The sequence below is a fragment of the Polypterus senegalus genome, chromosome 4, assembly GCF_016835505.1.
Source record: "Polypterus senegalus isolate Bchr_013 chromosome 4, ASM1683550v1, whole genome shotgun sequence".
NCBI lineage: Eukaryota > Metazoa > Chordata > Cladistia > Polypteriformes > Polypteridae > Polypterus > Polypterus senegalus.
Window position 1 is genome coordinate 22,327,510 of NC_053157.1, and position 22,012 is coordinate 22,349,521.

Here is a 22,012-nt window from a genome sequence, read left to right on the forward strand (position 1 = left end):
ATACTATTTTGAAAGATTTGCACTGAAAGGGATTTGCACTGGTAATCATTGGTGTAAGCACCAAAAGTGACAGTACTTCATTAGGCCCTTGAGCAAGGCCCTTAACCTCCGTCCTGGGTATAATGTTAATCTGCATCCAGCCCTGCATGTAGGCCCTGTGGAGGACTGCCGGCTTCCCATGCCGGTCCGCACCCCCAGGCCGCCAGGAGGAGCTCTCCCGACAGCAGGATCGTGCCCCGAGTTCCAGCAGGGCCTTATGGACTATGTAGTGTTTTTACACAGACCTGCTGGATACCTTGGGGACCACCAGGAATCGCTGTAGGGGGGCTCATGGGCTCTTGTGTACCCTATGACCCGGGAGTACGTCAAGGTCATGTGACAGGAAGGAACGAAGTGCTCCCGGGTTGAAGAGAAGGACTGTTTGCCCTGACCCGGAAGGAATAAGGAACTGTGGACTGTTGGGACAGGAACACCTCCAGGTCAGGGGCTATAAAAGGACGGTGCCTCAGTCCAGACACTGAGCTGTGCTAGGTGGGAGAGGAGCAAAGTGTCTGGGCGAGGAGGAGAGGTTATTGTGTTTATTCAGTAGTTAGTAGTTAAATATATGAGTAGTGTGGAGGGTGCTTTGTGCACGTTGTGTGAAGAAAATAAAAGGTATTGGACTTTTACCTGGTGTCTGGAATTCTACCTCAGGGTTCAAGGGAGCACTAGCGCCCCCTACTGCCACAGTTCTCAAACCTGCAGGGAAAACCCTGGGGGTTGGTGTCAGAATTGGCATTCTGACCACCATACTGTAAAACACTGTTCCATTCCACCTGAATTTGTGTGGTGCTGAGGTGTCACCTGTTGCATGGCTACACTCGGGTCTTAATCTGGGATCCTGAGTTTGTTCGTCATGTGGTGGGTGCGGCAACGTGCTGCATCAGTGCATGCTCCTAATCACTCCTCTATTTTGAAAGCCACATTGCCAAGACACAGCTCCTGTTTGCTGGGGGATGCTGTTGCAGAAGTTGGTGCCACATGACGTCACTGGCTCGATGCTTTATAAGTTTACACCATGTACAGTATACATTACAATCCAAGACTGTGGACAAAAGTTTTGTATGAGTTATTACAGGGGGTTCTGGTCTTTAAAAGTTTTGCAAGTGTTTTGACTTTGGTTTTAGTTCGTTTTTTGAGTTTAGGCAACAGCTCTTTTGACTTCCCAATTAATTTATCGTTTCTAGCTTTAGCCTTACATTTCAATGCCAGGCCTGTTTTAAAAATGTAACTGCTTTGGCTATAAGCAGCATACGCATGTGTCCTCTTAGGTGGACTAGTCACACTTAATTTGACCTGGGTAAGTAAATGTGACTGAACCCTAGGATAGAGTGACACTGTATTCATGGTTGGAGTAAGTTCTGTTGTCCATCTTCATAACTGACTGAATAATTAAGAGCCCTTGCACCACTGTGTTACAGTCAACGTTCTAACTGTTTGCAGTCTTTTAGGGAATGCCAGCAACCTCACTATTCCACACTCAGACTTAGTCTTCACTAAAATGGATAGATTGGAAAATTTCATTTACATTTCAAAAGTTTACCATATTTATTAGTGTTTTCAGATTGTCAGTAAAACACCACAAATGTATACTGTACATTTTACCTAATGGGCAGGTGTGATTTGTCAGCCAAGAGCAATTGTTTTTTTTATTTTTTTATTTTAATGAAGGAAATGCAAAGTAAACTGAAATGGTAAAAGCATGAGAGTGTAACAGTCTGGTTTGGCTTCAGCCAAACTTCACAAGGACACCGTTCCACAAAATCTGAAGACCTCATAAACCGCATATAGTCACCTATAAGTTGGATCTTGAAATCAGATAAATCGATCATAAAATCAGAGCCCGACTTATACGCCCGTTCAAAAATATGACGCTTAAATCTTACTGCCTCCTCCCATCAGTTTCTCAGACGCATCGAATTTTGTAACAGCAGCACAGTTACCAATTTCTTTCGCTACTTCAATGACATCCATCCATCCATTTTCCAACCTGCTGAATCCGAACACAGGGTCACGGGGGTCTGCTGGAGCCAATCCCGGCCAACACAGGGCAGGAACCAAATTCTGGGCAGGGTGCCAACCCACTGCAGGACACACACAAACACACCAGGGCCAATTTAGAATCGCCAATCCACCTAACCTGCATGTCTTTGGACTGTGGGGGGAAACCCACACAGACACGGAGAGAACATGCAAACTCCACGCAGGGAGGACCCGGGAAGCGAACCCAGGTTTCCTAGCTGAGAGGCAGCAGCACTACCACTGCGCCACCATGCCACCCCACTTCAATGACATTTAATTTAAAATTAGCTTCGTATTTTCTTCTGATCGAACATTCCTCATAGATAAGGGATGCTCTTACGATAAAGGGTATTAGGGTGTGAGATACAAAAAACACAAATCTGTGCAAACGTTGCTTCAGAATACAGGGTAGTTCTGGTATTACCGTGTGGTGACATAGGCACAATACATAGGAAAAAAAAAGGCTGTGTGCTCCATGGTTTTTATCTCAGGTGGGCATCAGCATATCATAGTCTCTTGGACCAATAGTGTGAGTTTTCCGCATTCGACTAATACGACCAACATTATAAAATACGGGAAATTATATGGTAAAATCAAGTCCCAACCTATCCGCGGGAGAACTTATACGGTAATTATAGTTCTGAAGTAATTAATGTGCTATTTAATTACAATATTTAACATGACAGAAATTAGCTTTTTCTATGTCATAATTTACATTTATTTACACTGAAATGATACAGGACACTTTGAATTTTTGTAGTATTATGTTGTACAGTACCGGGACTGCTACTGAGCAGAATTGTTCGCAGTATGGGGGTGAAAAGATCAAAATCATGTGAATTAAACACAGTTGAAGTGAGAAGTATTCTATCAATCGAAATGGCTCTACAGCTATGAAGCACAAAGAATTGTGAGAGATCGATGTGCAAAGCCCTGCCCATTGACTGATGCTCTTTGCATGCTGAGAACTTGAAAATGCAAAGTGGAAATGTGTTTTACTTTTCATTTTTGCAGCTTCATTGCTGTTAAGCCTGAAAATGAAATGGCAAATGAGGCTACTTAATTTTATTTTTAATTTTTGCAGCATTCTTGCACATACACTTTGATAATGAAATTGCAAAAGAGAGATTGCATTTTCATTTTATAATTTTAATTTTCTTTTTTTTTTGCAGAAAATACCTCCCATAGTTCTAGATGAGCTACCAGTAGTAATTAAATACGTTATGAATTCCGCAGGAACTGAGAAAAGAAACCATTTAGAAAACACCAATATTAACAGCTCCTTATCTTGAACTTACTTACTAGTATAGTGAAATATTCAAGCGCTTTAAGCTGTAATACTGGTCGGCTGATGCAGAAAACTAAACACAGGATTATCCTCACAGTACAGACAAAATCACAAATGACAGTTTTACAATAAAACTGAAGTCAGTGCCTTATCATATGATAATCATACATCAGCATTTTCAAAAAGATTAATTTATAGAAGTCAAAAATGCTTTTTCTGTGTGGATGAAAGGTGAAAACTCATAGAAATGATGTGTTTTTAAATGTATCTATGTAAGTAGAGCGTCACCCATAGACAATGCGCAAGGGCCGCACCTGACCCTGGTGGGAAGTGAGTGAGGAAGGTGTAGGACCAGACTGAGATGGTTTGTCAAGCACATTGACTTCACATACTGTAGAAGTGGGAAAAGATGAAGAGGAAGAAGAAGAAAAGGTGTGGACTAAGGTAAAACTGGGTCTTATTATTACACTGTGTTGATGGACAGAAATAACAATTGCTTTAAACTTCTTCATTTTATGAACAACTACAATACGTACTCAACCTTAGTAAACTTCCTTCTATGCTTCTCTCCACTGGTGTTTGCAAACATTTCCTTTATTTCTTTCAAAAGCAAACATTAAAAAAGTAAATTAAGCCAATTGCTAATCCGTAGCCCTTTTTTTTACTCTTCTGAAGCTTTGGCCTTTTCATGAACGACACTGGAATCTCTGGTAATACTGCAGAATAAGTTTGTTGCTATTTTACTGGACAGAAGAAAAATAAGAAGTTAAGGAAAAGCACATCAGATCTAACTTGTGTGTTCTCTGGTTCACCCCAGGAATCAGTACTTGAGCCAATCTTATTTTTGATCTGCATGTTACACTTTAGCAAAATCTAGTGGGTTTATCATGTCCTCCCACTTTTATGCAAAATAAAGACTTCCTCCAGCTTTCATCTGGCACTATCCTGAGCTGTTCAAAGTTTGGACAGCATCTGAAAATTAATGACTCACACCTGTCTCTGCTTTCTTGGCATCTAAACTTGAAACAATTCTTAGAGGTAATATTTACCAGATTAAAAAAATGGAATTAATCACTTACTATCAATGTCCAGATTCAGAATCAAACTTGACCTTATGAAATAATACAATATGAAATACCTTCAGAATACATAGGCATAATAGACCATCCTTACTGATAAGTAAGTACATCCTTGCATCCAGGCCTATGGTAGCTCTCTGCCTACAAGATCTATTGAGAGAGTACAATATTCTTGCAAAAAATCCATAAATAGATAGATAGATAGATAGATAGATAGATAGATAGATAGATAGATAGATAGATAGATAGAAAAGGCAATATATTATAGATAGATAGATAGATAGATAGATAGATAGATAGATAGATAGATAGATAGATAGATAGATAGATAGATAGATAGATAGATAGATAGATATTAAACAACATCAACCACCACTTGGATGATGCAGAAGCAATTCATGTGCCAGAATCGTCACAAAAATCACCTGTTAATTGGTGAAGGAGTGAAAGACATGGAATGATTTAAAGGCCAGAATGTCCAGGCTGTGGTGAACAATTTAGCTAGGACATCTGAAAAAGAGAGAAAGAGAGGATTCTTAATGTTGTCTAAAATCTGGAAACTTAACCTACTGGCTTTACCGAGTGTTAACATTAATGGGTGGTGCATATCAGTTTGCTCCTTTCCAACACTATCAGCATTGAACATATTGGACATTAATCTAATGATTACCATTTGTAAGCTCATAATGATCAGTCTATATTATACATTTCTACATATCAGAGTAGGTTCTTCATCCTGTTTAAATTAATCCATTCCATTTTTATATCTTCTTTTTCTATTTTTTATATCTTTATAGTTATTATTATTGTAAATAGCTGTGGTAAGACAACGTTTTTAATTTACTTTTTTAACTGTCTTATTTCGGGTACTGTGTTTCTGAGAGCTGGTGATCATCTACGTCAAGCGAAAGGCAGAAGTAAATTATACTACAGTACCCTGCTATACAAAAAAATAACATCCGGCACCTTTAAACAATCAGTTACTATTAGTCGCTTTCTCGCAATTCAACTAAATTAGATTTAAATTTAAGCCCGGAATTCTATCAGTCATTACCGGTTAATCCATAGGTGGCCATTTATGAAAGTTAAGGGGCGCACATTCCGGACAGCTAGCGCGATCAGCCCCAACGTCTCTGGCTCGATATGGGCTTCGACCTGCACCGCTCTCAGTGTCTCTATAGGTATGTTTGTCACTCAGGTTTCCGGTTTTAATCGCCCATTATAGACGTACAGATTATCAGATTATAAGTAGTGACTTAAAACTATCGGTTGTGAAGTGTTTATGTGTGTGCTTTAGCATGTGCCGAGCGATGGGCTGGCACTTCAGGATGGCATGATCCTGGCTTGCGACTACCGAATAGCCGATAATACAGTGAAGGTCTGGCTGTTTCATGTGTGAATTATGTGGGTTCACGAAAGTAAGTATAGGGCATAATACGAACACCAGTTTATTGTCAACCAAACCTCGGACAAGATCATGTTCTGTTTAATTAAGATACTGTAGAAGTTTACTAACCCAAAGGACGAAAACTACTAAGCTAGCTGGTTACGCGCTTACCCCTGTCCGTACTGTTAAAGAAAACTTCATTTCCCATAATGCAACAGTAGGTTTTACCGGCGGAAGTGCACTTTCGGTGTCTGTCAAAGAGTCATTGCGCTTCATCGCACCTTTATAGAATCCTACAAGCAAGGTATTCCTTTATATTCGAAAACATATCTATGGTGTTGTAAATGTAGGCATTTATAAACTAATAAGTTTTAAGGATCCATGACGAAATTATATGCTTGACTGCAACAGTACTAGTGACAACTGATTAGACCGAACTTTGTACTCAAGCTGAATACGTAACAGAAGGAATTAGGACAGGCGAGAACCGTTTTTTAAATTAATAATTAATTTGTGATTAATACAGAATTAGTAAAGCCATGCTTAATTTCTGTTTTTTTCCATTCACGTCTGTAAGCATTATTCAGTAATGCAATGATTCATTTTGGAAACTGAATAACAGAAGAACAGTCTGTTCTGTCATTGTATAAGTTTAGATAAACTCTCTTATTGTTTCATAAATATTATACTGTGCAAAAATTTTAAGCCGATAAAGTACTACTTTGATCCATATTCAGAGTCTGATTTGTAGGTGCATTGTTGACTTTAAAATAAAAATGCACATAGCTGTTTTAAGAGTTTGAAATAAAAGGATGCGTTTGGAAAATTACTCCAGATCGTACTTCTGTACTTTTAAGGAAAGCGCATTGTTCTTTTTGTGCTATATTAAGTTAAGTTTTTTCCATCCATTGTATTTTTTACACAGTTTAGTATTTTTGAGGTATGGACTTAAAACACTCCTTTGGTTTGGAACAAAGTGTACATTCATAAAGTTACTTTTATTATTTTATTTTGTCACCTATTTTATATGCTGTTACCATTGATATGTCTCATATACAATTTACAGTTCAAATGAAATACATACATTTTATTTTGTAGCCAGTTTTTGGGTTTAATCATGTCCTGTATATTTGAATAATTTTCCTGACGTCCGGGCAGATATCTTTTAATATAAGCTTACAAACACCAGATGAGCAATGTGATACTTTGAATAGATATCATTTTTGAATACCATCTTTTACCCCACACTGATCCTAAATACACACACACTTCAGCCCCTTTCTATACTCCCTGTTCACATATGACTGTATGGTTAGACACAGCTCCTGATGAATCATTACATGTGCTAATGACGCCACTCATAGGCCTGATATCTAATACTGATTAAATGGCTTACAGCAAAGAGATTTATTTTCAGTGGTCCTCGTGCAACAATCTCTACTTTAACACCACCAAAGCTAAGTGGCTGCTCACAGACTTCAGGAAGCACGAGACAGATCACAGTCCCATCTACAACAGCATAAAAGTGTTTTTTAATTACCATTAGTAATGACAAAACATATTTTTTATCATGATGACAGAACAAAACCCTTATTTCCTCAGGCATTTTTAAAGCCTAGATATGCCAATCTATGCTCGCCAATTTCTTTAGGCTCACAGTGGAGTCCTTGGCAATTGCTCACCTCAGTGACTGCACAGGGTGCTAAATGTGGCTCAGAATATTACTGAAAAACAGCTCTCTTCAGTTCAGGACATATAGTATATGAACATATTCAGTGTTACTGAAAGCCTCAGCTATCCTGTTACTGTGCCATTACTTGTTCCTGTGTTCTAGTACCGTATGGGGCCAGTAGTAATCACATCACTAGATTAAAGGACATATTTTGATGTCATGTTGTAAGATTGCTCAGCAGCCTAATTGACTTAATTTAATTGACTTGGATGTGTGCTGGGCTGGTAGCATCACTTCGGGTGAGGCCCACCGAATCAATAAGCTAATTAAAAAGGCAAGCTCAGTTATGGGATGCACTTTGCAGTTTGTGCAAAGGACAGGATTAAAACAAAACTGAGTGTCATTGTGAACAATGCTGCATATCCTCTCTGTGACACACCAACATTGAGGACTTTTAGCCAATGAATCAAATATCAGAAGTGTGTCAGGAAACGAGACTGTCGGTCCTTTATACCATCGGCAATATGCCTGTATAATGCCTTAGTGGGACTGTAACAGCCAAGTCTGAACTTTTGTCCCTTTTTTAATTTTCTTGGTTTGTAGTTATCCAGGGTGTGTTCAGACCAAAATATATGTGTATATTAGTGCTGGGCGGTATGACCAAAATTCTATATCACGGTATTTTTCAAAATTCCAATGCATGAGTGGATGTTAATCACATTTTCCACTGCAATTACTGCAGTAGACTGGCTAAGAATAACATATTCCACTGTCATGAGAATAGTACATTGTGCAAAAATTTTTTTTAATGTGCACACAAGTATAGTATTAATACAGGTTTGCATGGCCCCATAAAGTGGTCGTTTTCAAGGGGTTGGCACTAATGAGGAGAAGGAATCACATTGCATGACAGCTGCAGTCAAAATATAGAACCTTTTTATTAAACAAATTTTGCAAACAACTTAAACTGTAATTTTGACGACATATTTTGAACCATCCAAACAGGCATTTAGACTTGGTAAAATATCCAGAGGTGCTTGTCAAAAGTTGCATTGCACTGAACATGTCTTAGAAAAGGAATAAATAGTAAATATTTTTTGTAAACCAACTACATTTTCTGTTAATGTTAACAATCTCTGTCCACTGGCACGTTAGCTATATGGATTGTAATGGCGTTGGTTATCTCGATCCACTGCTTGCTTTTTTTTTTGTTGTAGGTAGTACCTCTAGCATATGGAGGAATATTTCGGACAAAATGAAATAAATAAATAAATGCGTAAATAAATAAAAGTACTGTGAAATGTGAGCATAAATAAATAAATGTGTCATGAAATGACAGCCTTAATAAATAAATATGTCATGAAATGAGAGCATAAATAAATACATGTGTCACGAAATATGTTTTTCGTTGCTTATTTATTTATTTCATTTTGTCCGTAACATTCCTGCAAACCGTCATGAAATACGGCTTGAAATAAAACTGTCACTTTCACTCATCAAAGTTGAGAGGGTGGGCTCTAACACGCCCTCTAGTTATTGATTGGTGAATCGATAGCACAAAAATTAATTAGAAAAATGCTTACTACTGCCGATTAAATGGATTCTGCTGAAGATATTACGTATTTCAGAGAGAGATTGAAGATTTATCGAAGAAATTACAATGTTGGCGCCCTTTAGAACTGAGTATTTGACCCTTGTTTTACGAGTAGAAAGTCAGTTGCATATTCGCAGCTACTTTTTCAAACAACTGTACAGCTCTGATCAGTGGTAAAGCTGTTCAGTTCAAAATATTAGTTGGAGCTGCTTTGGGCATTCCATGTCAAAGTATGCTACCTAAACTAATACAGCTGTTGCAGTTTACCGTATATCAAACTGGCTCATTCGCCTTGTGATCGTCTTCTCTGATACATCATACAGATCTGCAATCTGTTGTACTTTTAAACCGCATAACAGAAGGTGTTCTATTGACTCAGCTGGAATGTCAAAGGATGGACATCCAGAGCAGGGTACTGCATCACCTGAACTGGAGTGTAGTAGAGTCTGTTCCACCTGTTCTTCGATAATTTCAAAAAGCAGTTTCATCTATATCAGAGTCTAAAAGGGCCGCCAACATTGTAATTTCTTCCGATAAATCTTCATTTCTCTCTGAAATATTTCATATATATTCTATGTATATTGATATTTCCAGCAAGGTCCTTAGTTCCTCATAAGATACCATCCTCAAAACTATCAGCCATCCATCCATTCTATCTATTTATCTTCATCTCATCCTTATCATTATATCAGTTAATTATGTTTCTAATGATGACACCTACGATAAATTTTTTCCTCTTCCATTACAGCTCTAGGTGTACTCCATCCTAATCACATCCATTACTATCTGGTGTTTAATATCTTGAGTCTCTTGAATATTATTTCCAGACTTAAAACTTTTCCATTCTATTATAATTGCGATATCATTATTTGTTATCCTTGATGATGTGTGATTACATCAAGTTAGTGTTTCCTCCATCTAAAGATCCATGGTTAAATTACAGCTGTCACCTGTTGAATTTTGTATGTTTCCTCAATTCTTTAATAAGTTATGTCTCATTAAGGTGCTATGTTCGTCTCCACTGAAAGATTATTTATTTCTGTTACTTGCTTATACAGTATACTTGGTGAGACATTCTATTTTCCAATGTGTTTTCTGCACGTTAACAATCTAGTCATCTATATTCTGAAACCCCAGTGTTTATGAGATGTTTCATATATGAAGTTATTTTTCATTTTGTTTCATCTACAGATAGTGGATACATGTTAGTGTTCATTTAAGACCAAAGGCCTTCTATTAATGATTTGTGTGAATTTGTATGATTTCTTGCATAAATCTCTTCAGGTCTTGTTTTCCCTAATATAAAGATATTATATTAAAGCATCTTCTCTAGAGTAGCTTGGTGGATATCATGATTGTGGTTTTGCTAAGAGTCCAAAGCTATGATTCACTAAACCAAAGTAGTTGTTTCATATGAAAGTTTCTTTGCAAATATTTTCATTCACAAATGATATGGTTTAATGCGCATTTGTGAGTATCTCAATGGCTTTTCTGGCTGGTTTTTTAAAATGGTAGCAGCTAATTCTAAACCAAAATATTTCAGAGTGTTTTAGATGATGAAATAAAATGTTCCGTGTTAATGTTAGGGGATGTGAATTATTGTTCAGTGTTCTGCCTTTATTAAGCAAAGAATAAATGGTTTCAAAATAAACTATACAAGTGTTTTATAGAACGTTGAGTTTTTAATTTGCAGTTTCATTGGTTTTTCCCTATTAAAAGATATAGGAACAGGAATCTTACTTGGATTAATAGTAGCCTTGGATTATCATTTCCATTGTTTTTCTTAATGCAATCATATATTCCTAAATTAAATGTTTAAGGGGTATAGCGTTTCTTTCAAATAATTTTATTAAGTTAATCAAATTTTTTCTTATTTTCAGAACTGCAAATGCTATCTCTTTCATTAAAGGTTGGATTCAAAATTTGTTTCAAATTGAAAAAAATAAAAAAAATACTAAACAATGTTATTAGAATTTATGCTTCAAATTAGATTCTACATTTAATAAGTTGAGGGATATGCTTTGGTTTTTAATCCCCTTTTTTAACAAGTGATATTATGTTTTTATTATTTTGAATCTGAGCAATTTAAATCTAATTCATTGTGAAATGTACTTTTTTTAAATATATGTTATGTTTTTTCTGATTCTCTAGTCATGGCATTATCTGGCATTCGTGTGATAGAGCTGGCCGGATTGGCTCCTGTGCCATTTTGTGGAATGATCTTATCAGATTTTGGTGCCAAAGTGATTCGCATAGATCGAACAAACACAGTCTCATCAGTGGATGTACAGGGCCGTGGAAAACTATCAGCAGCCTTGAATCTGAAGAAACCTGAAGGGGTGGCTGTGCTGAAAAATCTCTGCCTCAGATCTGATGTTCTAATTGAGCCTTTCCGTAAAGGTTGGTGGTAAATCCCTATTAACTGAATATATAATTTGCTAATGGATGCACTCTGCTATGAAATTATTATTTGCAGATATTTTTTCTTTCAAGCTAACTGATGTGATATATTATGTATGTACAGTATATGTATATGAATATATATTATGTCCAGTAAGGGGCGGATGCAGCTGCACCCCAAACCCCAAGGCACATCTACACAACACAGTCCTGGGATCAAAGACAAGATATTTATATATATATATATGCACAGTGGTACCTCTGGTCACAGCCATAATTTGTTCTAAAACTCTGGACGCGACCCGATTTGGTCATAACCTAAACGTAATTTCCCCATAAAATTGTATGTAAATACAATTAATCCAATACAGACCGTACAAACTGTATGTAAATATATATATTTTTAAGCACAAAAATAGTTAATTATACCATAGAATGCACAGTGTAATAGTAAACTAAATATAAAAACATTGAATAACACTGAGAAAAACCTTGAACAACAGAGAAAACTAACATTGTAAGAGATCGTGCTAGACCGTTATGAACCGCTTGCTGTAAACACTTTTTTTATGAGTTTTAAGCACAGGGAAAAAAAAATAAATGCCTCTTCTCTTGCGAAACTTTTCAAACCATCCTCTACTGGCTTTAAATTCCTCACTTTCACCACTCAAAGAAGGATTTTTTTTCAGAATATAGCAATGAATCTTCCTGGCTTTCTCACATATGATCGCCTCGCTTACACCATCCCCTTCAAGTTGCTTCTCGTTCAACCACACTAACAACAGTTTTTCCACCTCTTCCAGCACTTGAGGCCTCTGCTTGGTTAACATTGCAACTCCTTTTGCAACATCAGCTGCTTTGTTAGGCCCTGTATACGCAAACAAACGAAAATGGGAAACGGAGAATGGGAAATCATTGGCGCATACGAACGCGCGTAGGGAAACTGACCGGCAGTGTTTTTGTACGCCACCAGAGCGTGTGGTTGTGAACAGATGTAAAATTTTGGTAAACTTTTTGATTGTAACCTGATTTGTACGTGTTCGGAAATGTTCGTGACCAGGGGCTCTATTATGTGTGTGTGTGTGTGTATATATATATATATATGTATGTATATGTATATATATATATCTCTATACTAATAAAAGGCAAAGCCCTCACTCACTCACTCACTCACTCACTGACTCATCACTAATTCTCCAACTTCCGTGTGGGTGGAAGGCTGAAATTTGGCAGGTTCATTCCTTACAGCTTCCTTACAAAAGTTGGTCAGGTTTCATTTCAAATTCTACGCCAGAATGGTCATAACTGGAAGCTGTTTTTCTCCATTTACTGTAATGGAGTTGAGCTTGAACGCCGTGGGGGCGGAGTTTCGTGTGACATTATCACGCCTCCCACGTAATCACGCAGTACATAGAAAACCAGGAAGACCTCCAAAAAGCGCTGAAGAAAACATGCATTATTATTGAGAAGGCAGCGAAACAATAAGAAGCGAGCAAGTGACATATACAACCATATTCATGAGTTCTGCTACTTCGGAAACAAAGCACGATGTAAACCTACACTTTAAATTAAGTTCATAGACAGGCTGCTGCTGGCGCTTGTAATTTAGTGCCTGACCATATAAGGCCGTCCGTCAGCGCAATCCAATAGCAAACTCCCACTAAATATTCACAGGTGAAGGACTGTGCTTATGCAGAGGAAGATGAGATGGTCAGGGTGGTGTTTGGCACAAACTCAGCTTAAACTGCGAGAGAAAGTTTTAAGTGCCAGGACTAAGGTAACATTAAATACAGCCATAGACATCGCACGAGATGGCACCAGCACAGCTGGGAACCTTCGATGCATGTACACCGAGCGGCTCACGGAACTGGACGAGTGCACAGATAAAAAGCAACAGTTCCAAAGAGCTGAACAAAAACTGAATTACACAATTGAAAAGGCAGCAAAAATATGAAGCGCTCATACATACAAGCATATTCATAAATCCAGCTACTGCGAAACAAAGCACACGGTGGAAAAAGTCAATGTCCCGCTAAAGGAAGACAGTGTAAAAACCCGTGCATGCAGTGTGTCAGGTCTCAGATAAAGAAGAAGACGAGCTGTTTATTGATGCAGTAAAAACTAATCGATGAATGAAACCTGTCATCTTTACAATGATTGACAAACACGGAATGTAACTTGAACACAACACATCCTACAAATACGAACCTGATTGAAAGAAATAATGATAATCAAATCCTTGATGACAGCAACACTCAGTAACACTCACAAAACAAATACTGTATATTGACAGTCATGTTACGCTATTTTTAAAATGTTCCCTTTTCTTTTCATAGCTTCTTTAACACACTACGCTCCGGCTGATACGCTGGTATATATATATATATATATATATATATATATGTATATATATATTCCGATCTACATACTCGAATAATGGATACTTTATTCGCCATCAATGATTGTTTTGGTAAAGCCATACTCAGTGTATTCATTAGATGAACGGTAAAAAGTAAGAGCGAGGGAGGATGACTTATTGAGGCATGCAGGCTGTAGTCGCGCCAACTCTATCTGAATTGCGATCACATTTGAAAAATATATCTTTTCAAGTTCTATTTAGTCCATATGTGTCAAACTCAAGGGCGGGCCACATCCGCCCGGCGTAATTATATCCGCCCGAGATCATTTTATATACTGTATTATTGTTATTAATGGCCCGGTATATGAAGCGCTGGTAACACAATAAACTACAGATCCCATAATGTAGCGCTTCAGCTGCCTTGCCGAACACTTACCGCTAATCAAGTCTAGCTTATGATGCTGCAAGTTATTGCGAAGGGCTGCACGGTGGTGCAGTGGTAGCGCTGCTGCCTCGCAGTTAGGAGACCTGGGTTCGCTTCCGGTCCTCCCTGCGTGGAGTTTGCATGTTCTCCCCGTGTCTGTGTGGGTTTCCTCCGGGCGCTCCGGTTTCCTCCCATAATCCAAAGACATGCAGGTTAGGTGGATTGGCGATTCTAAGTTGGCCCTGGTGTGTGCTTGGTGTGTGGGTGTGTTTGTGTATGTCCTGCGGTGGGTTGGCACCCTGCCCAGGATTGGTTCCTGCCTTGTGCCCTGTGTTGGCTGGGATTGGCTCCAGCAGACCCCCGTGACCCTGTATTCGGATTCAGCGGGTTAGGAAATGGATGGATGGAAGTTATTGCGAAGCTAGCTCACACGATGCTGAAGAGAAAAGTTGATTGTAAAAAAATAGAGCCTTTAAAAACCGATAGGAGGCTGAGTATATGTTTACTTATATATATATATATATATTTATATATATATATGTATGTGTGTGTATATATATATATATATATATCTATATATATATATCTATATATATATATACGAGGTGTGGCAGAAAAGTAATGAGACTGATTTTTTATTTACCAGTTTTTATTTTTTTCAAACATCAATGTTATCCCCTTCAAAGTAGTTCCCTTGGGCAGCTACACACCGATGGAGACGTTGTTCCCACTGTTGGTAGCAGCGCTGGAAGTCTTCAACCGTATGGTCTTCAGCATGTCCGTTACACTCTTTTGGATGTTTTCTAAAGTTTCGAAATGACGTCCTTTGAGGACATTTTTCAGTTTAGGAATAAGGAAAAGTCACACGGACTGAGGTCAGGTGAATAAGGGGCTGGGGAACCATAGGAATGCCTTTTGAGGTCAAAAATTTGTTATGGAGAGGGCAGTGTGACATGGGCGTTGTCATGATGGAGCATCCATTTGTCTGCAATGTCTGGTCTCACGCGAATGACCCTTTTTCTGAATCTTTCAAGGACGTCTTTATAAAAATTCTCCAAGCTTAACACAAAATTTAATGGCACAACGTTGCTCCAAATTCCGCTGTTCCATTTTGCGTGGACGCACAACCAAAACACAACTTCGCTAATAGCAGTCACAAAAATCATGTAGTTAACGGAAGGAGTTAAAACTCGCACTGAGCTATGGGAGGGTACTGATACACGTGCTCTATCTAGGACAACAGCGCAGCGTTGCCAGATCGCTTGCAGTGTTGCCAGTCTCATTACTTTTCTGCCACACCTCGTATATATATATATATATATATATATATATTTATACATACATACACATACAATACCTTCAGATCCTTTCCGCAACTGACTACTTACGCAGGAATCTTGGCTTCTTTTATGCCGGACTTCAGTGTACTTCCGTTGCCACAGCATTGCATACTGGAAGCATTTCTGGGTCAGATGGAAACCCTTCAAAGAGGGTATAATGATCCCCTGCAGCTCCCCCTGGTGGTTTCCAAGATCCCCAACTGGGCTGTTTCATGGGATTACAATTCCCAGCAAGCCCTGCGGGTAACCACCAGTGGGATGCTGCCATTTTGTGCATGGGAGTAAACATAACTCCTGGGAGCAGTCACCTTCTGTCCCTCCTGGTTAGGATGTCAGTCCATCCAACATAACACTACAGTATGTATATACAATGATTATGCTAGAAGAGTATGTCTGTGCTTTTAGAAAATGGAAGATATCTGAAATCAAGTTCTTTATAATTAAACTCATTTTAAGGAGCAACTTATTCTTCTTTTGAAACTTTTCTAAGAAATATGTCCAGTTTTGTCAAACAGCATATACATTTAATGTGTTGTATTTTTTTTACTCTATGAGAACACAAAAGAATGGCTTACTTCATGAAAAAAAGTACATAATAATCAAGAATATCTGCATCATTTATTTGAAATATTAAAATGTGTTCCCTACTTTAAATGCTTAAAGTCTAAATATTCTTGACTGTAATAGAAATATGTCATTTTTCACTCTCTGATAGAGGTCTAGAACCTTAGTAAAGGATCAAAAATATCATCATATTCGTAATTACAGACATTTAAATAGTATAAAACTATATCCCACATCCAATCTTATGTTTAAAATTTGTCATTTTTAACCTTCTGGGAATGGCTGTTAGAGGGCTAGTACCACTGATTAAAGAATCAAATATTAAAAGTATTATCATACTTGTGCTCAGCCACCTGAAAATAACATTAAGTGACACTCCACATGTCTATATTAAAAATAACAATTTTTTGTGAAAAGGAGTAACTTTGATCTCTTGTGTCCCATTAGTGGGTGAACCACTGGGTTCAGTTGATTTACATGCACACCTTTCAGTCCTTCTGATCATTTTTGTTGAAGACACCTATTAGTTTATTAGATGTACTAGCAAAATAACCGCGCTTCGCAGCAGCGAAGTACTGCCTTAAAATTTTTATTAAGAAGAAAATTAAACCTTTTTAAACTGAGGGAAAATATACCAATAATTATTTGTTAAGGATCTCTTTGTATACCACATTGTTAGTTCGGCCCTCCGGTTGTAATATGACCAAGCTGTGTGCTGAGCTTACTCTTGAGCATGCAACATACAGTTGGCCATTTGAACAGTAATCTTGTCTGAAATCTCACAGCTTGGATTGCTGCTGTCATAATCGGTTTGAGTTTCATGGTTTGTTTCAATTACGACAGTATTTGCAGGACTTGTGTTGAAGTGACATTCGGCATCTGTCAACAGTTGTAAGCATACAACCGGTTTCATCGATAACTTCACATCCAGCTTTTGAGAGTTTAAACATTCATAAACATCAAAGTGTCCACTGCTGAAATCGTCACCTGTGAATCTAAGATGTTTAAGAGGCATTGGCGGTTGCCGAAAGGTGTAAAATATTTGGCCATTTCAGTACACTTGAAAGCAACAACCGAACAATTCAGCGGCAGCCATCAACTCACATGCAGAACCATAGGTGAAGGGCTTAAGCATTTCACTCTTCTAGTACTCCTGTGTAGTATAATTATCTCCTGTACCGTCATCAGTCCACACCTTGAACCTGTCTCACTCATTCAATACATAAGACACAATGTGAGAATAGAAAAGGCAGGTGCCATCTCCGGCCATGGAAACCATTCAGTAAGTGACAGTTCTTTGATCGATGGTGATCACATCGATAGACATGTTAATGGGGGTACGGTTGGAATGATAAAAGAAATGGGTACCTGAACAATGTAAAGTAAGTGTAAAATACCTACACAATAACTATAATTGTAATAAACGAACAATAAAACAGCGGAGAAGCCATGGATTAAATAAAAAGGCTGTAGTTATCAGCAGGGAGATGTGAATCCCGTGGCGAAGCAAGGAAGGGAATGTAAAGACCGGAGCAACGGATGGCCTTATATAGGCAGGCAGCCAACAACGGGAGGCGTTGGGATGGGGGACCCAACGCCTCACATGGTGACCGAGCTGCAGGCTATGGACGTATATATGTATGTAAGTAGGATTCAGTTAGCGTTGGGAACCCACGTACCAAATTTCTTGAAGATGGGCCCATATGTAACAAAGACCATTGAAAAGTTCAATATGGCGGCCGACAGTGGCATCATACCACCGAAATAAGTACCAAATTTCAGCCTTCTACCTACACGGGAAGTTGGAGAATTAGTGACGTTGGAAATTTCAATATGGCGACTGACAGTGGCATCATACCACTGAAATAAGTAGGTACATTGGTTTCGGTTAGCGCAGGGAAGCCGCCTACCAAATTTCGTGAAGATGGGGCCATGAATAAGAAAGTTCAACATAGCTGATGTTGTTGACCGTTATCGACCGTTATGACCGTCATGTGTAGAATTTCTGAAACTTTTGTAAGTAAGCTGTAAGGAATAAGCCTGCCAAATTTCAGCCTTCTACCTACACAGGAAGTTGGAGAATTAGTGATGAGTGAGTGAGTGAGTCAGTGAGGGCTTTGCCTTTTATTAGTATAGACTAGCAAAATACCTATAGCATGGAGAAGTAGTGTGTTAAAGAAGTTATGAAAAGAAAAGGAAACATTTTGAAAATAACGTAACATGATTGTCAATGTAATTGTTTTGTCACTGTTATGAGTGTTTCTGTCATATATACAGGTATATATATATATATATATATATATATATATATATATATATATATATATATATATATATATATATATACATATCCATACATATAAACATATACACATTGTCACACACGTGCGCATGGGAGGCAGCTAAAGGGCTTGAGTGAAGGCAGTTCGGAGGCATGCGGGGTGTGGCAGAGTGCACTGACTCTTTTCTCCCTTGCCTGTAGACCATCCCGGGGATTTCACCTGGATCTCCTGACATCACTTCGGGACTGAGCCAATGGAAGTCGGCCACACCAGCTCCAGTCCCTCTGATGTCACCTCCGCTCTGAGCCAATGGTGGAAGACCACGTGCCAGATCCATACGACCTCACTTCCTGTCTCCCCTTTAAAACCTGCCCCTTTTCCTTTGTTTCCTCAGTCTTGTTTTGGACTCTGTTGATGCACTTCAGTGCTCTGTATTTTGTGAAAACGACTTTTGCAGCCAGGATACCACAATATACGGTGGCCTGCCCCAACTCTTTATCTGTCCATGTCTCGTTCTTGTGACAGTGGCGTAGTCGGCAGGATGGAGAAGTCCCAGAAGAGAAGGGGACAGGACCTGCAATATACCCAGGTGGGAGCGCATGCGGGGCGAGTCTTCAGGCGGGAGGGTGCCCGTGGTTGGCGTGACCGGTGCGGGCTCCGCTCCCAGCACTCATAACTAGGCCATCTGGAGGGCCAGGGAGTGTGCGGGTGGGGCTCACAGAATTGGGCTGCCCTGGAGGGAGGCAAAGGGACTCAGTATGCTCTCTTGGGGAGAGTGCCTGCCTCCCTCTGAAACCAAAGCCCCATTTACCACCTAGGGGTGCCCCAGACTGGCAGGTGAATAAAATAAAAATGGAGGTTGGACCCTGAGCGCCGACCAACAAACAAGCCTGGTCCTTATGGGCAATGGTAGGGCATTGGCTACGCCATTTGAAAACACGCCCTACCAAATAATAGAGCAGGTAGCTTGCTATCTGCTCCTGGAAGCGCTTCCCGTGGCTTCACCCAGCCGGTTTGGGCGAGCGGTTTAAGAACATGTCTGAGCTCATAGAGCTTATGGAGACGCAGAGGGCGGCCTCACACTCTGGGGAGCAGAACCGTCCTCATGTCAAACTCAGCCGGTTCCAAGACCTAGCCCCTCCCTGTACAATCCGGAGCTCAGATGGCGTCCAGGGCCTGGGCGCAAACCGCTTGGGGCAAGGAGGAATGCAGGTGGAGGCGAGGAGGGTTGGTGTGCTCTGGCTAATCCGTTGGCGGTCCCACATACTGGCGTGGTGATCGCCAACGGACACAAGACCACAGGTTTGTTCGACCCGCAGCAACATTTCCATTGTTGCCCGCCGCTTTGTGCAACCGCAACAGTGGCTAAAATTTAAGACCGGTATAACCTGTGTCCACGGAGACATCCGCTGGTACAGGTCCGCCGCTTGTGTCATCAGTTACGGAGGGTCAGTTCGGAACTCACCGTAGCGTCCTACCTGATCCTCCACACCCGGTGATACTAGGGCGGGACTGGTCTAAAATCAAAAGCGGTGAGACACATACCACTCCGGGGTTAATTTGGGCCTCGTTATGGACGGAGATAACCCGTCTCAAGCTGCCTCCACGCCGTGTAATCAGCCGGCAGAGAGAGACGAAGCGGTCGCCCTGACTGACGTGGCAACTCCCGGGCCGCCGCGGGCTAACACGTCATCCACCAACGACGCGGCGGAGCGGGAGGAAACCACGCCCATTGAGGTCGGCGCTGACCCTCTCTCCGTGTTGCGGTTCCAATTTAAAGAAACGCCGGCTTCTTTTAGAAGGGAGCAATGGAATGATGACTCCCTGAAGTTTGTAAAAAATGCAGTGGTCCTTGTCAATGGCCAGCGCACTAATCAGTCGATGCCACAGGGCCCCTACTTTGTGCTAGATAATGACCTCCTTTACCGTGTAGCAATGCATGACGGGCAGGAGACTAGGCTGCTGCTAGTGCAGCGTACCTTCCGGCGGCAGGTCTGCGAGCTAGCACACGCCCACCTCCTAGGTGGCCACCTGGGCACCGAAAAAACTCTGGAGCGGATCAAGCTCCGTTTCTACTGGCCAGGAATTAATGAGGAGGTTCGTCGCTTTTGCGCTTCCTGCCCGGAGTGTCAACTGCGACAAATTCCTAGGAGGGACCGTGCTCCTCTTGTTCCTATTCCACTGATTGACGTTCCCTTCCACAGAATTGGGGTCGACCTGGTGGGACCCCTGGAGCCCTCAGCCCGAGGACACAAGTACATTTTAGTCCTCGTGGATTACGCTACACGATACCCGAAGCTGTTCCGTTGCGCCAGCTACCTCTAAAGCCATCGCACGGGAATTACTAGGGTATTCGCGTGCGTGGGATCCCCAAAGAAGTCTTGACAGACCAGGGGACCCCTTCACCTCGGAAACGTTCAAGGAGACTGCCAGATTACTGAAAATAAAGCATTTAAAGACCTCGTGTATCATCCTCAAACCGACGGATTAGTAGAGAGGTTTAATCAAACTCTCAAGCAAATGCTGCGTAAGGTGGTCAGCGAGGATGGAAGGAACTGGGATCAGCTCCTCCCCCTCGTCCTTTTTGCCTATCGGAAGTCCCACAAGCCTCCACGGGTTCTCCCCTTTGAACTACTGTACGGGCGACAACCTCGGGCATATTAGATATTTTGAAAGAAGGCTGGGAAGAAGAGGCTCTTCCCTCCACAAACATACTGGAGTATATCGCGCAGTTACGCGATAGATTTGGAAAGATTCGGCCTGTCCTTAAAAGTCACATGGAGGAGGCTCAAGCAGCACAGGCCGGTACTACAACCGCTGCACGCCTCTTCGGAGTTCCGCCCGGAGATCGGGTCATGGTCCTAGTGCCTACCTCCCACTCTAAATTGCTTGCCCACTGGCAGGGCCCCTACGGTTAAGGAGAGGAAGGGACTGGTCGACTATTTGGTGAGTCAACCCAATCGTCGGCCAAAGGAGCGGGTTTATCATGTGAACCTGCTGAAACCGTGGAAGGACAGGGACCCGATCCCTCCTCCGCCAGCCCGCTCACTCTTCGCCACACACACGACCTTAACCCGCACGGACTTAAGTCCCAGACAGCGGCAGGAGCTGGAAACAGTTATCCGGACCGCTCGGGAGGTAGTCAGTGAGAACCCGGAAGGACCTCTCTGATTGAGCACAACATCGTGACAGAGCCCGGGGTTGTTGTCCGAGAACGCCCGTATCGTCTTCCCGAGGCAAAAAAGGCTGAAGTGGAGCTTGAGATCAAGCGCATGCTGGAGCTAGGTGTGATTGAGGAAAGTTATAGTCCCTGGTCCAGCCCCATTGTGCTCGTCGGTAAGCCTGACGGAAGTTGGAGGTTCTGCAATGACTTCCGTCGGCTTAATCAAGTCTCCCAATTTGATGCTTATCCAATGCCACGCTGGGACACCTCCTCGAGAGGCTTGGACAGGCTCAATACCTGACCACACTTGACATGACGAAAGGGTACTGGCAGGTTCCTTTAACGGACTCCGAAGGTAAAACCGTTTAGTACCCCTAGCGGACACTGGCAGTATCGTGT

The 22,012-nt window shown here is 40.8% G+C and overlaps 1 protein-coding gene across 1 annotated transcript in view; it reads left to right on the top strand.

Moving 5' to 3' along the window:
- The first annotated feature begins 6,038 nt into the window (after positions 1 to 6,038).
- amacr (alpha-methylacyl-CoA racemase) overlaps positions 6,039 to 22,012 on the top strand; it is a 103,083-nt gene continuing 87,109 nt past the window's right edge. The window contains exons 1-2 of the mRNA XM_039750335.1: positions 6,039 to 6,119; positions 11,233 to 11,481. Of these exons, the coding sequence (XP_039606269.1) occupies positions 11,235 to 11,481 (247 nt within the window). The 5' untranslated portion in view covers positions 6,039 to 6,119; positions 11,233 to 11,234. The remainder of the gene's footprint in view (positions 6,120 to 11,232; positions 11,482 to 22,012) is intronic.